The following is a 15513-nucleotide window of genomic DNA, read 5'->3' as shown; positions in this document are numbered from 1 at the left end:
AACAGGTAATACTTGAGAGTTTCTAGCGCCCACTTCACCACTAGACACTCTTTCTCAACAATTGAGATTTTTGTTGATGTACATGATGGGGTGCTCCTCCCCATCGTGTATCTGGGACAGAACGGCCACTAGTCCCGTATCACATGCATCCGTCTGGACCACCATCGGCACCTGGAAATTGGGCGTTACGAGAATCGGATGGGAGCACAGAGCTTCCTTCAGACGGCTGAACGCCGCTTCTGTCTCGTCCGTCCATTTCACTGTTTTCGGGAGACGGGCCCTGGTTAGATCGGTGAGGGGGGAAGCTATAGCCGCAAGGTTGGGGATAAACCGGCTACAGTATCCTGCCAGTCCCAGGAAGGACTTGACCTGTGTCTTGGTGCGTGGAACGGGCCAGTCACGTACCGCGTGAACCTTCCTCTCCTGGGGCTTGATGTTCCCCCATCCGGTCAAATACCCCAGGTACTCCACCTCCTCAAACACTAGTTTGCATTTCTTGGAGTTTGCGGTCAACCCGGCTTGTCTGAGCGCGTCCAGCACCGCCTGGAGGCGCGTCAGGTGCTTTTCCCAACCTTGGTTGTGGATGATGATATCATCCAGATAGAACACTGCGTACTGCTGGTGGGGTTGAAGCACTCTGTTCATCAGTCGCTGGAATGTGGGCGGGGCTCCGTGAAGACCGAACGGGAGCACTCGGTACTGATACAAACCGTCTGGTGTCGAGAACGCAGGCTTCTCCAGGGAGGAGGCTGCCAACGGTACCTGCCAATATCCTTTGGTCAGGTCAAGGGTGCTGATGTACCAGGCCTTTCCCAATCGGTTGATGAGCTCGTCCACCCTCGGCATGGGGTAGGCATCGAATAAGCTTATTTCGTTCACACCCCGGAAATCATTACAGAAGCGGAGGCAACTATCCGGTTTGGCCACCAACACGATGGGGCTGCACCATGCACTGTGGGACTCTTCAATGACCCCCATCCTCAGCATAGCCTCCACTTCTTGTTTCACGGCCTTCCTTCGGGCCTCCGGAATCCGATATGGCCTCTTACGTACCGTTTCCCCGGGCCGGGTACGGATGTGGTGTTCAAAGAGGGTCGTGCGGCCCGGCTTCTCAGAGAACACCGCTGTGTTCCGATCGACGAGCTCCCTGAGCCCTTGCTTCTGGGCCGGTCGAGGTCCTCATTGCTCGGGACCACCACTGGTACCGTTGGCGTCCTGGGTCCCGACCATAACACGGCCAAGGCTGTCCTCTCGTGCCACTTCAACAGGTTCACGTGGTAAATCTGTTGGGGTTTCCGTCTCCCCGGCTGCCGTACGCGGTAATTGACAGGTCCCAACTTCTCGATCACCTCGTATGGCCCATGTCATGTTGCCAGGAACTTACTTTCAGCCGTGGGGATTAAGACCAACACCTTGTCTCCCACCTGGAATTCTCTGGGCTGGGCTCCCCGATTGTAGACCTGGGCTTGGGCGCGTAGAGGAGTTCGAAAGGGGAAAACCCAGTGGAGGACTGGGGTATTTCTCGGATTGAGAACATTAGGTGGGGTAGTAGCTGGTCCCAGTTCTTCCCGTCCTGCTCGATGACCTTCCGCAGCATTTGTTTGAGCGTTTTATTGAAGCGCTCGATGAGCCCATCCGTCTGCGGGTGAAAGACGGAGGTCCGGATCTGCTTGATCTGCAGGAGAGCACACAACTCTTTCCTTAGGCGGGACATAAACTCAGTACCTTGGTCTGTCAGGATCTCGTTTGGGATGCCCACCCGGCCGTAGGGGAATGGCCCCGGGATACGGGATGGCATAATCTACTATCACCAGGATGTACCGGTGTCCTTGTGCTGTTTTTACCAGGGGTCCCACTATGTCCATGGCGATGCGTTCAAAGGGCACCCCAATGATCGGTAGGGGGACCAATGGGTTTCGGAAGTGGGCTTTCGGGGTAGTGAGTTGATACTCCGGGCAGCGGCGACAGTAGTCTTCCACGGCCCTCCTCATCCCAGCCAGTGGAACCGGGCGGCAATCCGTTCCCTAGTCTTCTCCATTCCCAGGTGCGCCCCCAACAGCTGGGTGTGGGCCAGATGAAGAATGGTTCCCACATACCGTCGGGTCAGCAACAATACCTCTCGAAGTTCCCCCTGTTGGCGCGACACCTGATATATAAAAGGTTATTCTTGATTTGGAAATGGGGGTATCGCCAGTCACTCACCCCCGGAAGTAGCTGTCCATCCACCGCTATCACTTGGTTTGCGGCGGCTTTCAAGTTTGGATCCTCCCACTCGACTGTACACCTTTTGGGCTTTCCCAGAGAGGAACGGGGCCAGCAGACTAGCCCACTTCGGCCTTGGCCATCCTTCCCGTAGCGCTGTCCGTTCAAACGTACAGAGGTATGTTTCAATGTCATCGTCTTCCGTTAGCTTGATTAAAAACTGGTTGGGATGTGATTCAGGAGACACTCCTCCTTGCAGCTTCCTGATTTCCTCAACGACGCGGACGTTTTGTAGTCGCTGTTCCTCCAGTGTTCGTTCCTGAACCGCCTGTTGTGCTTGTTGGGTCCGGACGAACTGAGCTATCAACTCGTCCATGCCGATGCTGTGTAAACGTCAACCCTGATCTGACCACGTTATCAGAATGCCCGCATTCTCCACCACTTGTAGGAGACCAGGGGGTTTGGTCAAGACGTTTACACAGATCAGACACGGACAGAGTAGGATAAACTCGGTTTCAAGGGTGTTAATTTAAATAATAAATCAAAAAGAAAAGGATATGTTTCCCCTATGAGACCCTCTCCGGGATACCGTCTTTTGGGCTCCGGGTCTTGTTGTATCCTGTCGGGCACAAAAACTGAACTCCCTCCTCATACCTCTGCAACCGTCCCCAACTATACGGGAGGCCTTTCTTCCCCCACTCCCTTGTGTGCTGCCCTTCTGGCAGCTTTATGGGCCTTGCACAGCTGGTGAGCAATCAGCCCTTGATTACTCACCAACTCCCAATCAGCCCCAATTAGTCCTGGCCGGAGAGCCCGTCGAGACCTGGCACGTCCAGCAGATGGAGCCATCGCCATCGTCCAACAGATGGAGCCATGTATACTCCGTCTGTCACCAGGCCTCGACGAGTCTCCCTCTGGTGGCTGACCTGCTGTACGCCACACTACAGACAGACAGACAGACAGACACACACAAAATTGTGCTTCCATGACACTAATATACAATAGGTTACCGGAAGCAAGGTTACTATAGTTTGGCGATTTAAGATTAGTTTTTATTTATATTTGTTTTTAGATATTTATTTGAAATTCGGTTTAGTTTCAGTTCATTTTCAGAGTTGATTTACTAGTTTCTATTTATGTTCAGTTTGATAAAAACTTTTCTATTTCATTTCTAGAGGATTTAGTTTCTGTAAACATGCCCTCCTTTACCTCTTCCAGGTATTTCCGCAGCTCACACCGGGCACTTAATGCCTTGTCAGCTTGACCCTCCGACTGAACCGTGACCTCAGACACAATCTTCGATGCGAGGAAGCTATATTACTGAAGCACTGTGGTCAAGATGCTTGCTGGATTCTTCCTGGGGTCCTGCTGGTCCACGGCTGTACTCTCTGATTTGCACGTACAAAAGAAGTACAAAAGATTCTTCTGCCTTCCATCTCTGTTGAGCGAAGTGCCAGAGACACACTTGTGTCCATCAGGCAAGCTGCTGCAGGGGTTGGATTGAAGTTGGCTGCCATTCAGTATGCATGCGAAGCACTCATGCAGTGACTTCAGGAGGACCTGTGCCAACTGTTTTGCAACAGTAGTTGACTGCAAGTGTGCCTCAAGGTTGAGAGGGCACGACACCAAATCAGTTTGGCTGTCAGTTTGAAGTTGGTCGGTGTGGATTGCGAAGGGCTCCATTAACTTCACAAGCTGTTCTAGCTTGGCCCACTCACGCTCCGTGCTCGCACTTGGATTTCTTCCCTGTTAGCAAGTGATGGCTAGTGATGCACAAGCTAGGCCTATACCTTCAGATTCAGAAGCTCGAAAACACCATTTGAAATTAGATTTTTGCCTAAAGTTTAGTTATTTTAGTTAGTTTTGCAGGCAAATATGATAGTTTCAGTATAGTTTTAGTTTTTCAAATGTTTTTTATTTGTATTTCAATTTACTATAAAGTTTTTCAATTTTTATTTTTTTATTTTAGTTTCAGTTTTTGTTTACTATAATAACCTTGACTGGAAGGCAACCTCAATCTACCTTGGTTCCTGTCTCTCCCTTGGACCCATTACGTCCTGGTCGCCCCCCCACTCCATCATTTCCTGGTGTCCCTGCTGACCCCTTAAACCCAGGGAACCCTGGGAAACCAGTGGCGCCCTGCACAAGACAGGGACAACATGAATGGTGCATGATGGGAGAAAAACATAATTCTTCAAGAACTATATGAATATTTCCACATTCTTCTGTAGTACATAGACTATTAAGTCATCATTTCAATATTGTTTTACATGTGATTTCAACAAACCTTCTCTCCTATTAGTCCTGGTGCTCCCTCTACTCCATTGATACCCCCGTCCCCTTTTTCACCCTACACATCAACACAAAACATCACAATCAACACTTTTCAGAAGATTACTGAGAATGATTTTGATGTGGATGTGGATGTGGATGTGGGTGTGGGTGTGTGTGTGTGTGTGTGTGTGTGTGTGTGTGTGTGTGTGTGTGTGTGTGTGTGTGTGTGTGTGTGTGTGTGTGTGTGTGTGTGTGTGTGCCTACCTTCCGTCCTGTGAGTCCATTAAGCCCTGGATGTCCTGGGGTTCCAGGAATACCCATCTCTCCCTGTGTCAAACAACAATTAAATACTTACATTTTCACTGAAACTGTGTCTAAAACTGTGCAACTATTGACCATAGTCTGACTGTGGCCTACTAGGTCAGACAATTGAACCGTATACTAAATTGTATGCAGCGTATGGCAGCTAGTTGGCACTACTGTAAACATTTACTTTTGTTGGTCAGTGGTACTGACGATGCTTCCTGGAGCACATTGTGTTGTTGTGATTATTGTATTGAATCCCACAGCAGGCAACTCACCTTTTCTCCATCTAGCCCAGTGCTTCCTATGCGTCCAGGTAGGCCTCGGAATCCCTGTGCAGCAACCACAACCGACACCAAGAGTTACCTTTGATCATTGCATTACTATCTCATTAACATGCCTAATACATTATGATCAAGCCCTCACCTTCTCTCCTGTCTGCCCAGTATCCCCCGGTAAGCCAGGTTCACCTCTGTCACCCTAGGAATAGAATACCAGAACGGAACAGAACAGAATTACTGTATAATGAATCACAGATGACAGGTTCTATTTGTCTTGTCTCTAAATTCTATGCTCTGTGCCACACTCTCCTCACCTGATCTCCCTTCTGTCCCTGGAGTCCCATGTCTCCTTTGGCTCCTGTGGCTCCATCCAATCCATCGTCCCCGTTACGACCCTGTGACAACAACAAGCCAATCAACAAAGCCTGTTTTTGACCACATGCCAAGCCACCATAGTATATATACAGTTATACAGACACTGTTAATATATTAAACTGTTAAAGTGTGTTAGATAAATACCCACCACTTCTCCATTGACTCCAGGCTCGCCAGTATCTCCCTGGAAGCACAGAACAACAGTGAGCATACACGTAAGAAGCATAGATCTGATAACAGTGGTTCCATGTAGCCTGTAGATTGATACATGCTTTATTTCCTACTGACCTTTTGGCCCACTGGTCCACGGGCCCCAAACAGCCCCATGGCTCCTTTGGCCCCTGCCTCTCCTTTGAGGCCCTTCAGATGTAGAACAAACAAAAAGCTGAATGTGAAAACACTATGTGCATTGTCTTCCATGTTTTGGGAAATGTATTTTCTTTTTCTGTTGTTGTTTGTCTCTCTTTCTTTACATCTATTAACAATCTTTGTTTCTCCCTCTTTTTCCACATAAAATGTTCTGTCATCAATCATTAGGAAGCACCTTGAACCCCGGGGGCCCATCCTCGCCCTTCTCTCCTTTATCTCCATCGAAACCTGGGGAGCCTCGCTCTCCCTGAAACAAACAACCAAACAAACAGAACAACAAATAAACAGCGTCTTAAAAGGGAAAAACACACAAAGCGAAAATGCAAAAGCTGTCTCTCTAAAATAACATTTTCTTTAATGAGGATTGCTCTGGAACTAAAACTAGAATTCAAAATACATCGTGGAGGACTTGTTTTAGGGGACTTGTTTCTCACCCCTTCTCCTTTTAAGCCCTTGTAGCCTCTCGGTCCCTGGATTTGGAGGGGGCTTCCCTAAACATAAAGAACGTACATCATATATGAATTAATCATATACAAAACACTATTTGTGTAGTACTTATGTCATGTTTGGCTTACCCTTTCTCCTTGTATTCCTGTTAAACCTCTGTCACCCTGTGAAAATATATTTTATGAAAGGAATCAATGGCTTATAACATTCATACAATAATTGATTGATTGACAGTATTTGTATTTTAGTGTCATACACCAGATGGTGCCCAGCCTGTATGGGCTTATGAGACACAATTTATTTGAAGTCTGTGTGTAGAAAACACAAACGATATACTATATGGCTGTATCAGGTAGTTACATAAAAACATTGTCTTTTCATTGTCCACATCCCTATATACACAGAAAAATGGACTGAAGTTAATTGAAATAGACTGGCCACATGGTGAGTGTAGAAACATGTTTCAAAAAGAGGGTTCTAAAGAGGGTTCTAAAGAGGGTTCTAAATAGGGATTGAAGAGACAGAAGTGACTAGAGTTATGACACTTCAATAGAACGAGCAGAGAATTTGACTGAACGCTGAAACACCGGGCTGTCAAAACCATCTTTAAAACTGTCTCTGAAGTAAAAATATCTAAAGTATCTGGAGAACCTGAATGGAAGTATGAGTGTATGAAAATCTAAAATATCAAAGTATTTAGTAAGACCCACTCAATCGCATACATTTTAAAAATATAGTCTACCAAAATGATCATGCCATCAAAGAAGTAACCGTCAACGTACCTTTGCTCCTTTGCTGCCCGGGAAGCCCTTTGGACCCTAAGTAAAAGAGGTCAAAGGTAAAGGTAGCTATGAAACAAATGTCCTGTACCAGAGGAGGCTGGTGGGGGGAGCTATAGGAGGACAGGATCATTATAATGGCTGGAATGGACTAAATGGAATAGTATCAAACACATCAAACATATGGAAACCACGTTGGACTCCGTTACATTTATTCCATTCCAGACATTACAATGAGCACGTCCTTCTATAACTTCTTCCACCGGCCTCCTCTGGACTGTTCATGTCATGAAAGGTGATGATGTTAACTCACAGTGTGTCCTGGGGCTCCTAAGACTCCTGCAATGCCCTTTTCACCCTGTCACAAACAAACACATCACAAATATTATACTGAACAAAAAGATGAATGCATCATGCTAAAATGTCAAAGATTTTACTGAGTTACACTTCATATAAGGAAATCAGTCAATTTAAATTAATTAATTAGGCCCTAATCTATGGATTTCACATGACCGGGAATACAGATATGTATCTGTTGGTCACGGATACCTTCAAAAAACTAATAAGTAGGAGCGTGGATCAGAAAACCAGTCAGTATCTGGTGTGACCACCATTTGCCTCATACAGCGCTACACATCTCCTTCACATAGAGTTGATCAGGCTGCTGATTGTGGCCTGTGGAATGTTGTCCTGCTCTTCAATGGCTTTGCGAAGTTGCTGGATATTGGTGGGAACTGGAACACGCTGTCGTACACGTTGATCCAGAGCGTCTCAAAAATGCTCAATGGGGGACATGTCTGGTGAGTATGCAGGCCATGGAAGAACTGGGACATTTTCACCTTCCAGGAATTGTGTACAGATCCGTGCAACATGGGGCCGTGCGTGCATTATCATGCTGAAACATAAGGTGATGGTGGCGGATGAATGGCACAACAATGGGCCTCAGGATCTCATCAGGGTATCTCTGTGCATTCAAATTGCTATAGATAAAATGCCTGCCCATACCATAACATACCTTAACCCCACTGCCACCATGGGGCACCCTGTTCACAACGCCATACAAGTGGTCTGCGGTTGTGAGGCCGGTTGGACATACTGCCAAATTCTCTAAAACGACATTGGAGGCGGCTTATGGTAGAGAAATGTTATTATCTGGCAACAGCTCGTGGACAATCCTGCAGTCAGCATGCCAATTGCACACTCAAAACTTGAGTCATCTGTGGCATTGTGTTGTGTGACAAAACTGCACATTTTAGAGTGGCCTTTTATTGTCCCAGCACAAGGTGCACCTGTGTAATGATCATGCTGTTTATTCAGCTTCTTGATATGCTACACCTGGCAGGTGGATGGATTATCTTGGCAAAGGAGAAATGTTGACTAACAGGGATGTAAACAAATTTGTGCACCAAATTTGAGAGAAATAACCTTTTTGTGCATATGGAAAATGTATGGGATCTTTTATTTCAGCTCATGAAACATGGGACCAACACTTTACATGCTGCGTTTATATTTATGTTCAGTGTAAATGTGTGCATATTGTGCCATCCTGTTGTGATTTTTTACAATGCTGCCTCGGATCTCTCTCTGAGGTTAATTCCATCTCTCTGAGGTAATTAAGTCCATTGTTCCGTCTCACCCTGCGACCTGTGATCCCAACCACACCCCTGGCGCCTGGTTCCCCCGGGATACTTTCACCCTGTTGGGAACAAGAAGAAGTGAATGCTAATGTTATTATCTCCTCATATACAACATGACAACGACAACAACAACACCACCACCAAGCAGGCTAATGTCTTACCTTTTCTCCTTTCATACCAGGTAGACCAGGTGGACCCTTTGAGAAACAGAAAGCATCCATTATGTTACATGATAACCATAGGAAGGCAAACAATGCCTAGGGCAAGTTATATTTCACCATACCTCTATTCCAAGTTTCCCTTTAGCTCCTGGAGTCCCGGGTGATCCATTCTTACCCCTTCTACCTCTGTCCCCCTACAGATGAACAAAAACAGTACACATCATACTTTATCACAATTATCTTCCTACTTAGTAGGCAGTATTTTTGCTCTTTGAAAACATATATCTTTGTTCTGGCTTTCTGGCTAGTGGTGAATTTGACAAAAATGTGGCTGCAACATTTTTTGGAATACATGATCTGACCAGGAAATAGACTAAAAGTACAAGGTGTTGAGTTTCTTAAAACTACAGTACAAGGTGTTGGGTTTATTAAAACTACAGTACAAGGTGTTGGGTTTATTAAAACTACAGTACAAGGTGTTGGGTTTATTAAAACTACAGTACAAGGTGTTGAGTTTCTTAACTACAGTACAAGGTGTTGGGTTTATTAAAACTACAGTACAAGGTGTTGGGTTTATTAAAACTACAGTACAAGGTGTTGAGTTTATTAAAACTACAGAATAAGGTGTTGAGTTTCTTATAACTAGAGTACAAAGCCTTCCAGTAATCAGGACAAACTCCTTGCCCCAGGTTGAAGGGATGGTCGGGGAGCTCCTCACCTCTCTCCCCGCCTCTCCTGGGTCTCCTGGTTGGCCCCTCAGGCCCTGAGAACCTGAGATACCGGGGTTACCGCGGATTCCCTGGATACCCTGAGCACCAGAAGGCCCCAGTTCACCAGGCTCACCCTGACAGAGGGAGTAGGAGAGCCATGCAGAAACAGACAGAAAGAGAGACAGACAGGCAGACACAGACAGAAAGAGAGAATGAGACAGAGATAGAGAGAGACAGATAGGCAGACAGACAGAAGGAGAGAAGAAGAGTCAGAGGAACAAAGATAGAAAGGGATTTTTTTTTGCATTTCTCTAATAACTACACTGGTATAACTACAATTATAATTCCCTTGCAGTTATTAATTCCATACGTTCGAGTGTTTTTGCTTTGTAAATGGAAGATAACAACAATTCATAAATGAATTGACAAAGAAAGAGACAGAAAGACAATCCCAGAGAGAGGGTGGCGGGACAGCTAATAGGAGACAGATAAGGACAGTGTTGGTATTTCTCTAGCAGCTACTGAAGTTCAGTGTTTCCTCCAGACTATTGTATCTCCATAGCAACAATCAGGCCCTCAGGTGACAAAATTGTCAATTGAAGCCAGTTAAAGCTAAATAGATTTTGACTAAGTAGAGGGGCAGAGCTAAGTGATGGTGTGGGAGTCTACCTTAGTTCCGGGTGGACCAGCCTGTCCCACAGGACCTCTGTGGCCAATACCTGGCTCACCCTAAAAGCACAACAACACAACGATGTCAATAGGATACGTTTCATTTGCAAATATACAGTACAGTGTGCAGGAGTCCTTCTAGTTAGATATTTCAATAAATAAAAATAGTTAAATGTTCAAAACATGATTGCTTAAAAAGACGTTGGTTCGGGCTTTGCTCTATCACATTAGTGAATTGGAAAAGCATTTACCTTGTGTCCCTTTTCACCAAGTTCCCCCTGGTAGAACGAAGAGAATTGTCAACAAATCAGTTACAAAGTGATTGTTATTCAAGTGAATTCTCTCCATATGTCTCTGTCTGCGTCTCGTGCACCAAAATAGTACCATCACATTCAGACAGCCGGAGGGGGAAAAAAGTCCATAGAGTTTTTCAAGGATATGTTTTGTATCGATGCCGCCAACTAACAGACGGAATTATTAATACCACATGATTAATCCACTGAGTAATGAGGGGATCAGAAATAGAACTCTGGGGACATCAAAGACCAACATTCTGAGCGCTGGTTTGACTGACAGGAGAGCAGAGAGACATGGACAAACTTATAGGGGAAGATGTGGGTAGGTAAATAGGTGTGTGTGTGTGTGTGTGTCTGTGTCTGTGTCTGTGTCTGTGTGTGTGTGTGTGTGTGTGTGTGTGTGTGTGTGTGTGTGTGTGTGTGTGTGTGTGTGTGTGTCTGTGTCTGTGTGGGTGTGTGTAAGACACTGATAATGAGACGAGGGTAGGAGGGGAGCGAGGATACGTTTGATGTTGTGACCTGGTGACATTGACACTGTGTACGGAAGTAAGGACAGATTGGGTTGAAATTACATGAAGGTACCCTTTATTAAAGGTTTGACTTGATTTCTAAGAGAGCTACAGACTATAAAACATGTAGTTCTCGTCATGTTGGTGGTGTGAACTGTCTGCCATGCACAAGGTATCACTGATCAACACATTAATAATACATTGTCTACACACTTCTTATACAGCCTTTACAAACTATGTATAAAGGATTCCTTATTGCAACGTGGTACTGTAGAGATATGGGGGCAGATTCAGGACATTTTGTTCTTTCGCTCCATTTGAAGACACTGTTTTATTTGAAAATGATTGGTAGTCACCTTCGGTCCCGGAAGTCCATTTTCACCCGGTGCACCCTTTAGAAAACAGAAGGAACCACTCAAAAAGGAACACAAAAAGGAACCTGATAGAAATGCGTGATAGATGACGGTAACAGAACAGGTGTTTTTACCATGTCATCTTCACAGCACTTTGATTGGGGGATGTGTGTGTGTTTACCTTCAAATAGTCATATTCTGGCCCTGGATAGGGTCTCACTCCTCCTTCCTCCTCGTACTCTCCTTGTCTTCCGCTCTCTCTTTCCATCTCCTGCCTCCGTCTCTCCCACTCCTCTCTCTCCCTGTCCAGGTCTCTACCTCCCTCCATCTCTGTTCTCTCGCTCTCTAGTTCACTCTCTCTCTCCTTTTCCACGTTCTCCCTCTCTAGTTGTCTCTCCCTCTCTATTTTCTCCCTCTGCAACTCCAACTCTGCTTCCCTCTCTTTTTCAAGCTCTATCCTCTCTCTCTCCATCTCCATCCTTTCCCCCTCTCTCTCCCTCTCGTATTCACTGTCTTCCTCTGTGTCCCACTCAGAGTCGCCACTTCTCTCCTCCTCTCCCTCTCTTTCTGCATCATGGTATATCTCTCCTTCCGTCTCTTTTCCTTTCTTTTCTACCATCTCCCTCTCTCTATGTCTTTCCCATGGTGTCTCTTCCTCTGCTGCTATGGGTTCTCTCTCTCCCTCCATCTCTGTTGGTGTCTCCCAGTCTCTTTCTGTTTCATAGTCCACCTCCCTCTCTGTATAGGATTCAGGGTCAGGCTGAGGGTCTCTGTTTTCTTGTTTCTGTCTCTGGAACCACAAATAAGAAATTGGTTGGTTTACTGATTGATTGCTCAATTCATTGGACTTAAATAGCGATTAATTCATATGGATTTATTTTGATGTTCAAAGTGCATCAAAACTACGGTCCTTCCGTTGGGCAATTCACCAATATGTTTTGGCTGAGCAACACTTACATGTAATTTCTTGGAACCTCTTGCTCCCGACTGTGACTTTAAAAACAGAAAGAGGGAATGTTCACACGTTGTTTGATTTGACCATGTAATAACTTCTCTGAACCCATTCCCTGTGCCATTCCCTCCATGCTAACTGCTGATTTGATAACAACCTATGAGTAGTTGATATCAGTGTAATAGAAAAATATCCCTAGTAAATAAATCTGTTTACTTTTTGTCCGTCATGGTATCGATTTCTTCCTCCGGCAGTTCCTGGCATGTATGCCTGAAACAGCAAAGACTCAAATATTTCTGGCAAATGCCATTGTTTTCTAAAAATGATGAACTCTTACATTGTATTCTAATGGTAGTCCATATTTTTTCTGTGTACTTACCATGTAATCAGGCCAGGGGGCGCTCTTCCTTAATCTGACCCGGACATGAGATGGTCTCGCCTGCCAATTCCCAAAATCACTTCATGAGTCATTGATTATAAGTCATTGATGTGCCATTACCACTGTGGGGAGTTCCCATGGTGCTTGGCCTACAGCCGTAGTGTCCCACTCATGAGTGTGTGTGTGTGTGTGAGTAGTGTGTGTGTGTGTGTGTGTGTGTGTGTGTGTGTGTGTGTGTGTGTGTGTGTGTGTGTGTGTGTGTGTGTGTGTGTGTGTGTGTGTGAGTGTGAGTGTGAGTGTGAGTGTGAGTATGTGTGTGGGTGAGTGTGTGCGTGCGTCCGTGCGCAGCCCTGGATCAAGTGTCTATGTCCCTTCAGATGATGAAGTATCAGAAATGGATTACAGGCTCATGTTAGATGAAAGAAGACACAAAGACTTTTGATCATTTGAACATTTACTTACATGCACACAGAGAGGTTAAATACAAAGGGAGAACTTTAAACTGACAACATTTCACCAGTGAAAACAGCTTTCAATACTATATATTCTGAAGAATATGATGGAAACACATTTCATTGAAAAAGTAGTAACTAATACAGAAAAGGAAGAAAATACAATCTATTTCCATGTTTTCAATAAATAACATTTGGTTGAGGAATTGATAAGCAGCGATACACTGAAAACATTAGAATATGGTTGAACAAATTACGAGGAGGTAAAAACTGTTGTAATACTGAAGCGACAGAGAGAAGCTATACTATAGCTCAGGTCCAATGTAACATTTTGAACTTTTTTCATAAATAAGTTAGTTAATGCAAAGTCAATGCTAAAATAACACTGACATCTGATGGAAGAATTTATTAGTCCAATAATCGTTATATAATACACTGTCTTGATTTAACTTAGCTTCACCTATGTATTGTTCATCTTTTAGGTACTTGGATTAAGTATAAAACACCATTCTGGTCATAGAAGTGGCATTGGACGAGTGACATTGGACAAATTACATCATCATTGCGCGACGAAGCGAAGTCCCTCCTCATGTTATGCTGGTCAGGTTAAGGGTAGACTGCTCCTCACCAGCGATACACTTCCCAGTTTATACAAACACTCTGTGCTTACAAATCTACAGTCTCAATCTTTCTGGATTTAGGAAAGGTCCTGTGTTTAAAAAAAAAAGTAAACAAAAAAACAGAAAAAATGTTTTAATATATAAATAATGTATAAATTCCCTCATGAAGAGTTCATATTTAGTTTGCAGCTCTTGACATTCCCATTCACGCAGAGTTCAGAGGTCATGCTCAATGCATGCTGGTATATGGATGTCTTCCATTGCAAGTTGGCCCAGTTGTGTCCAATCTTTTAATCAAATGTCCTTATATACTTTTTTTATAACGATGGCCTAATATTTATTGTTTAAAATTAAAATTGTATTGTGGTACCTTTTGCACTGGTGAAATGTTCACAGTTGTTAGTCAGACGAAAGATCTCAACGTACGCAGTGATGACAAGTGCTCAGATCACTGAGATGGTTGGCCAATCATTATTATGACACAATCTGACTATGTATTCATGTTATTGAACACTGGGCAGGGCTTTCTTTTGGGAAATTCTAATTAACCAAGAAACACATAAAGAAGATGAAGTTAGAAAATATAAATGATATCAATTACCTACAACCTTTGTATTGGAATGCCAATGATAATCATTGGATCAAAGCACTTTGCATCACATTCATACACCCACAGTCCAACGGAGGAATGCATGGTCTGAAACACCATTAGTAAAGACAAATAGAAGTCTAGTTGTGTCCATTTACACTCCATATCCCTCAGGATGGTTAGTAAAGACGAATAGAAGTCTAGTTGTGTCCATTTACACCTCATATCCCTCAGGATCATGGTTAGTAAAGATGAATAGAAGTCTAGTTGTGTCCATTTACACCCCATATCCCTCAGGATGGTCAGTAAAGACGAATAGAAGTCTAGTTGTGTCCATTTACACCTCATATCCCTCAGGATCATGGTTAGTAAAGATGAATAGAAGTCTAGGTGTGTCCATTTACACCCCATATCCCTCAGGATCATGGTTAGTAAAAACGAATAGAAGTCTAATTGTGTCCATTTACACCCCATAACCCTCAGGATCATGGTTAGTAAAGGCGAATAGAAGTCTAGTTGTGTCCATTTACACCCCATATCCCTCAGGATCATGGTTAGTAAAGACGATTAGAAGTCTAGTTGTGTCCATTTACACCCCATATCCCTCAGGATCATGGTTAGTAAAGACGAATAGAAGTCTAGTTGTGTCCATTTACACCCCATATCCCTCAGGATCATGGTTAGTAAAGACGAATAGAAGTCTAGTTGTGTCCATTTACACCCCATATCCCTCAGGATCATGGTCAGTAAAGCGTCATACAGTCAGTCACAGACTTACCTTCTCTGTTTCTTCCGTTGTGCTGGGAAGGATAGGTGTGATGAATTCCCCCTGCTTTGGAACAAAGTGTAGCATGTTTCAAGAACAATATATAATACAGCAAACACACACACGTCACATAGCCTTCTACCACTCAACTCAGAGCTGTCCATGGTGCTGGCTCTGCTTGACACAGTTTGCACTTGACAAAGTATCTCAGGAAAAGAGCTCCAGTTCCATACCTTTTCGCTGTCTCCCGGTGACTGGGATGGATATGGACCTAAAGTTGTCAGGCCACTCTAACAAACATGGACATATAATCAGTAATGACCACTACTGGACAGAATGCCGTTTGTACATTTCCTGGTTCAAAGGTCAAAATGAAAATGACATGTTTTA

The 15513-nt window shown here is 44.4% G+C and overlaps 1 protein-coding gene across 1 annotated transcript in view; it reads right to left on the bottom strand.

The window, feature by feature from the left end:
- The window catches only part of LOC139533786 (collagen alpha-1(VII) chain-like), a gene marked incomplete at its 5' end in the record, with an annotated part of 59206 nt that overhangs the window by 8555 nt on the left and 35138 nt on the right, over positions 1-15513 (bottom strand). The window contains 26 exon segments of the mRNA XM_071332155.1: positions 4225-4341; positions 4490-4552; positions 4741-4803; positions 5058-5111; positions 5206-5259; positions 5375-5455; positions 5584-5619; positions 5724-5795; positions 5980-6051; positions 6239-6295; positions 6380-6415; positions 7034-7069; positions 7344-7388; positions 8667-8726; positions 8829-8864; positions 8951-9022; positions 9547-9672; positions 10208-10267; positions 10459-10485; positions 11369-11404; positions 11547-12155; positions 12323-12358; positions 12534-12587; positions 12697-12756; positions 15136-15189; positions 15357-15413. Coding sequence (XP_071188256.1) covers positions 4225-4341; positions 4490-4552; positions 4741-4803; positions 5058-5111; positions 5206-5259; positions 5375-5455; positions 5584-5619; positions 5724-5795; positions 5980-6051; positions 6239-6295; positions 6380-6415; positions 7034-7069; positions 7344-7388; positions 8667-8726; positions 8829-8864; positions 8951-9022; positions 9547-9672; positions 10208-10267; positions 10459-10485; positions 11369-11404; positions 11547-12155; positions 12323-12358; positions 12534-12587; positions 12697-12756; positions 15136-15189; positions 15357-15413 — 2073 coding nt within the window.

This window comes from Salvelinus alpinus, chromosome 11 (assembly GCF_045679555.1).
Source record: "Salvelinus alpinus chromosome 11, SLU_Salpinus.1, whole genome shotgun sequence".
NCBI lineage: Eukaryota > Metazoa > Chordata > Actinopteri > Salmoniformes > Salmonidae > Salvelinus > Salvelinus alpinus.
The sequence above is the reverse complement of the archived record's forward strand: the minus strand, read 5'-3'. Positions and strand labels throughout refer to the sequence as shown.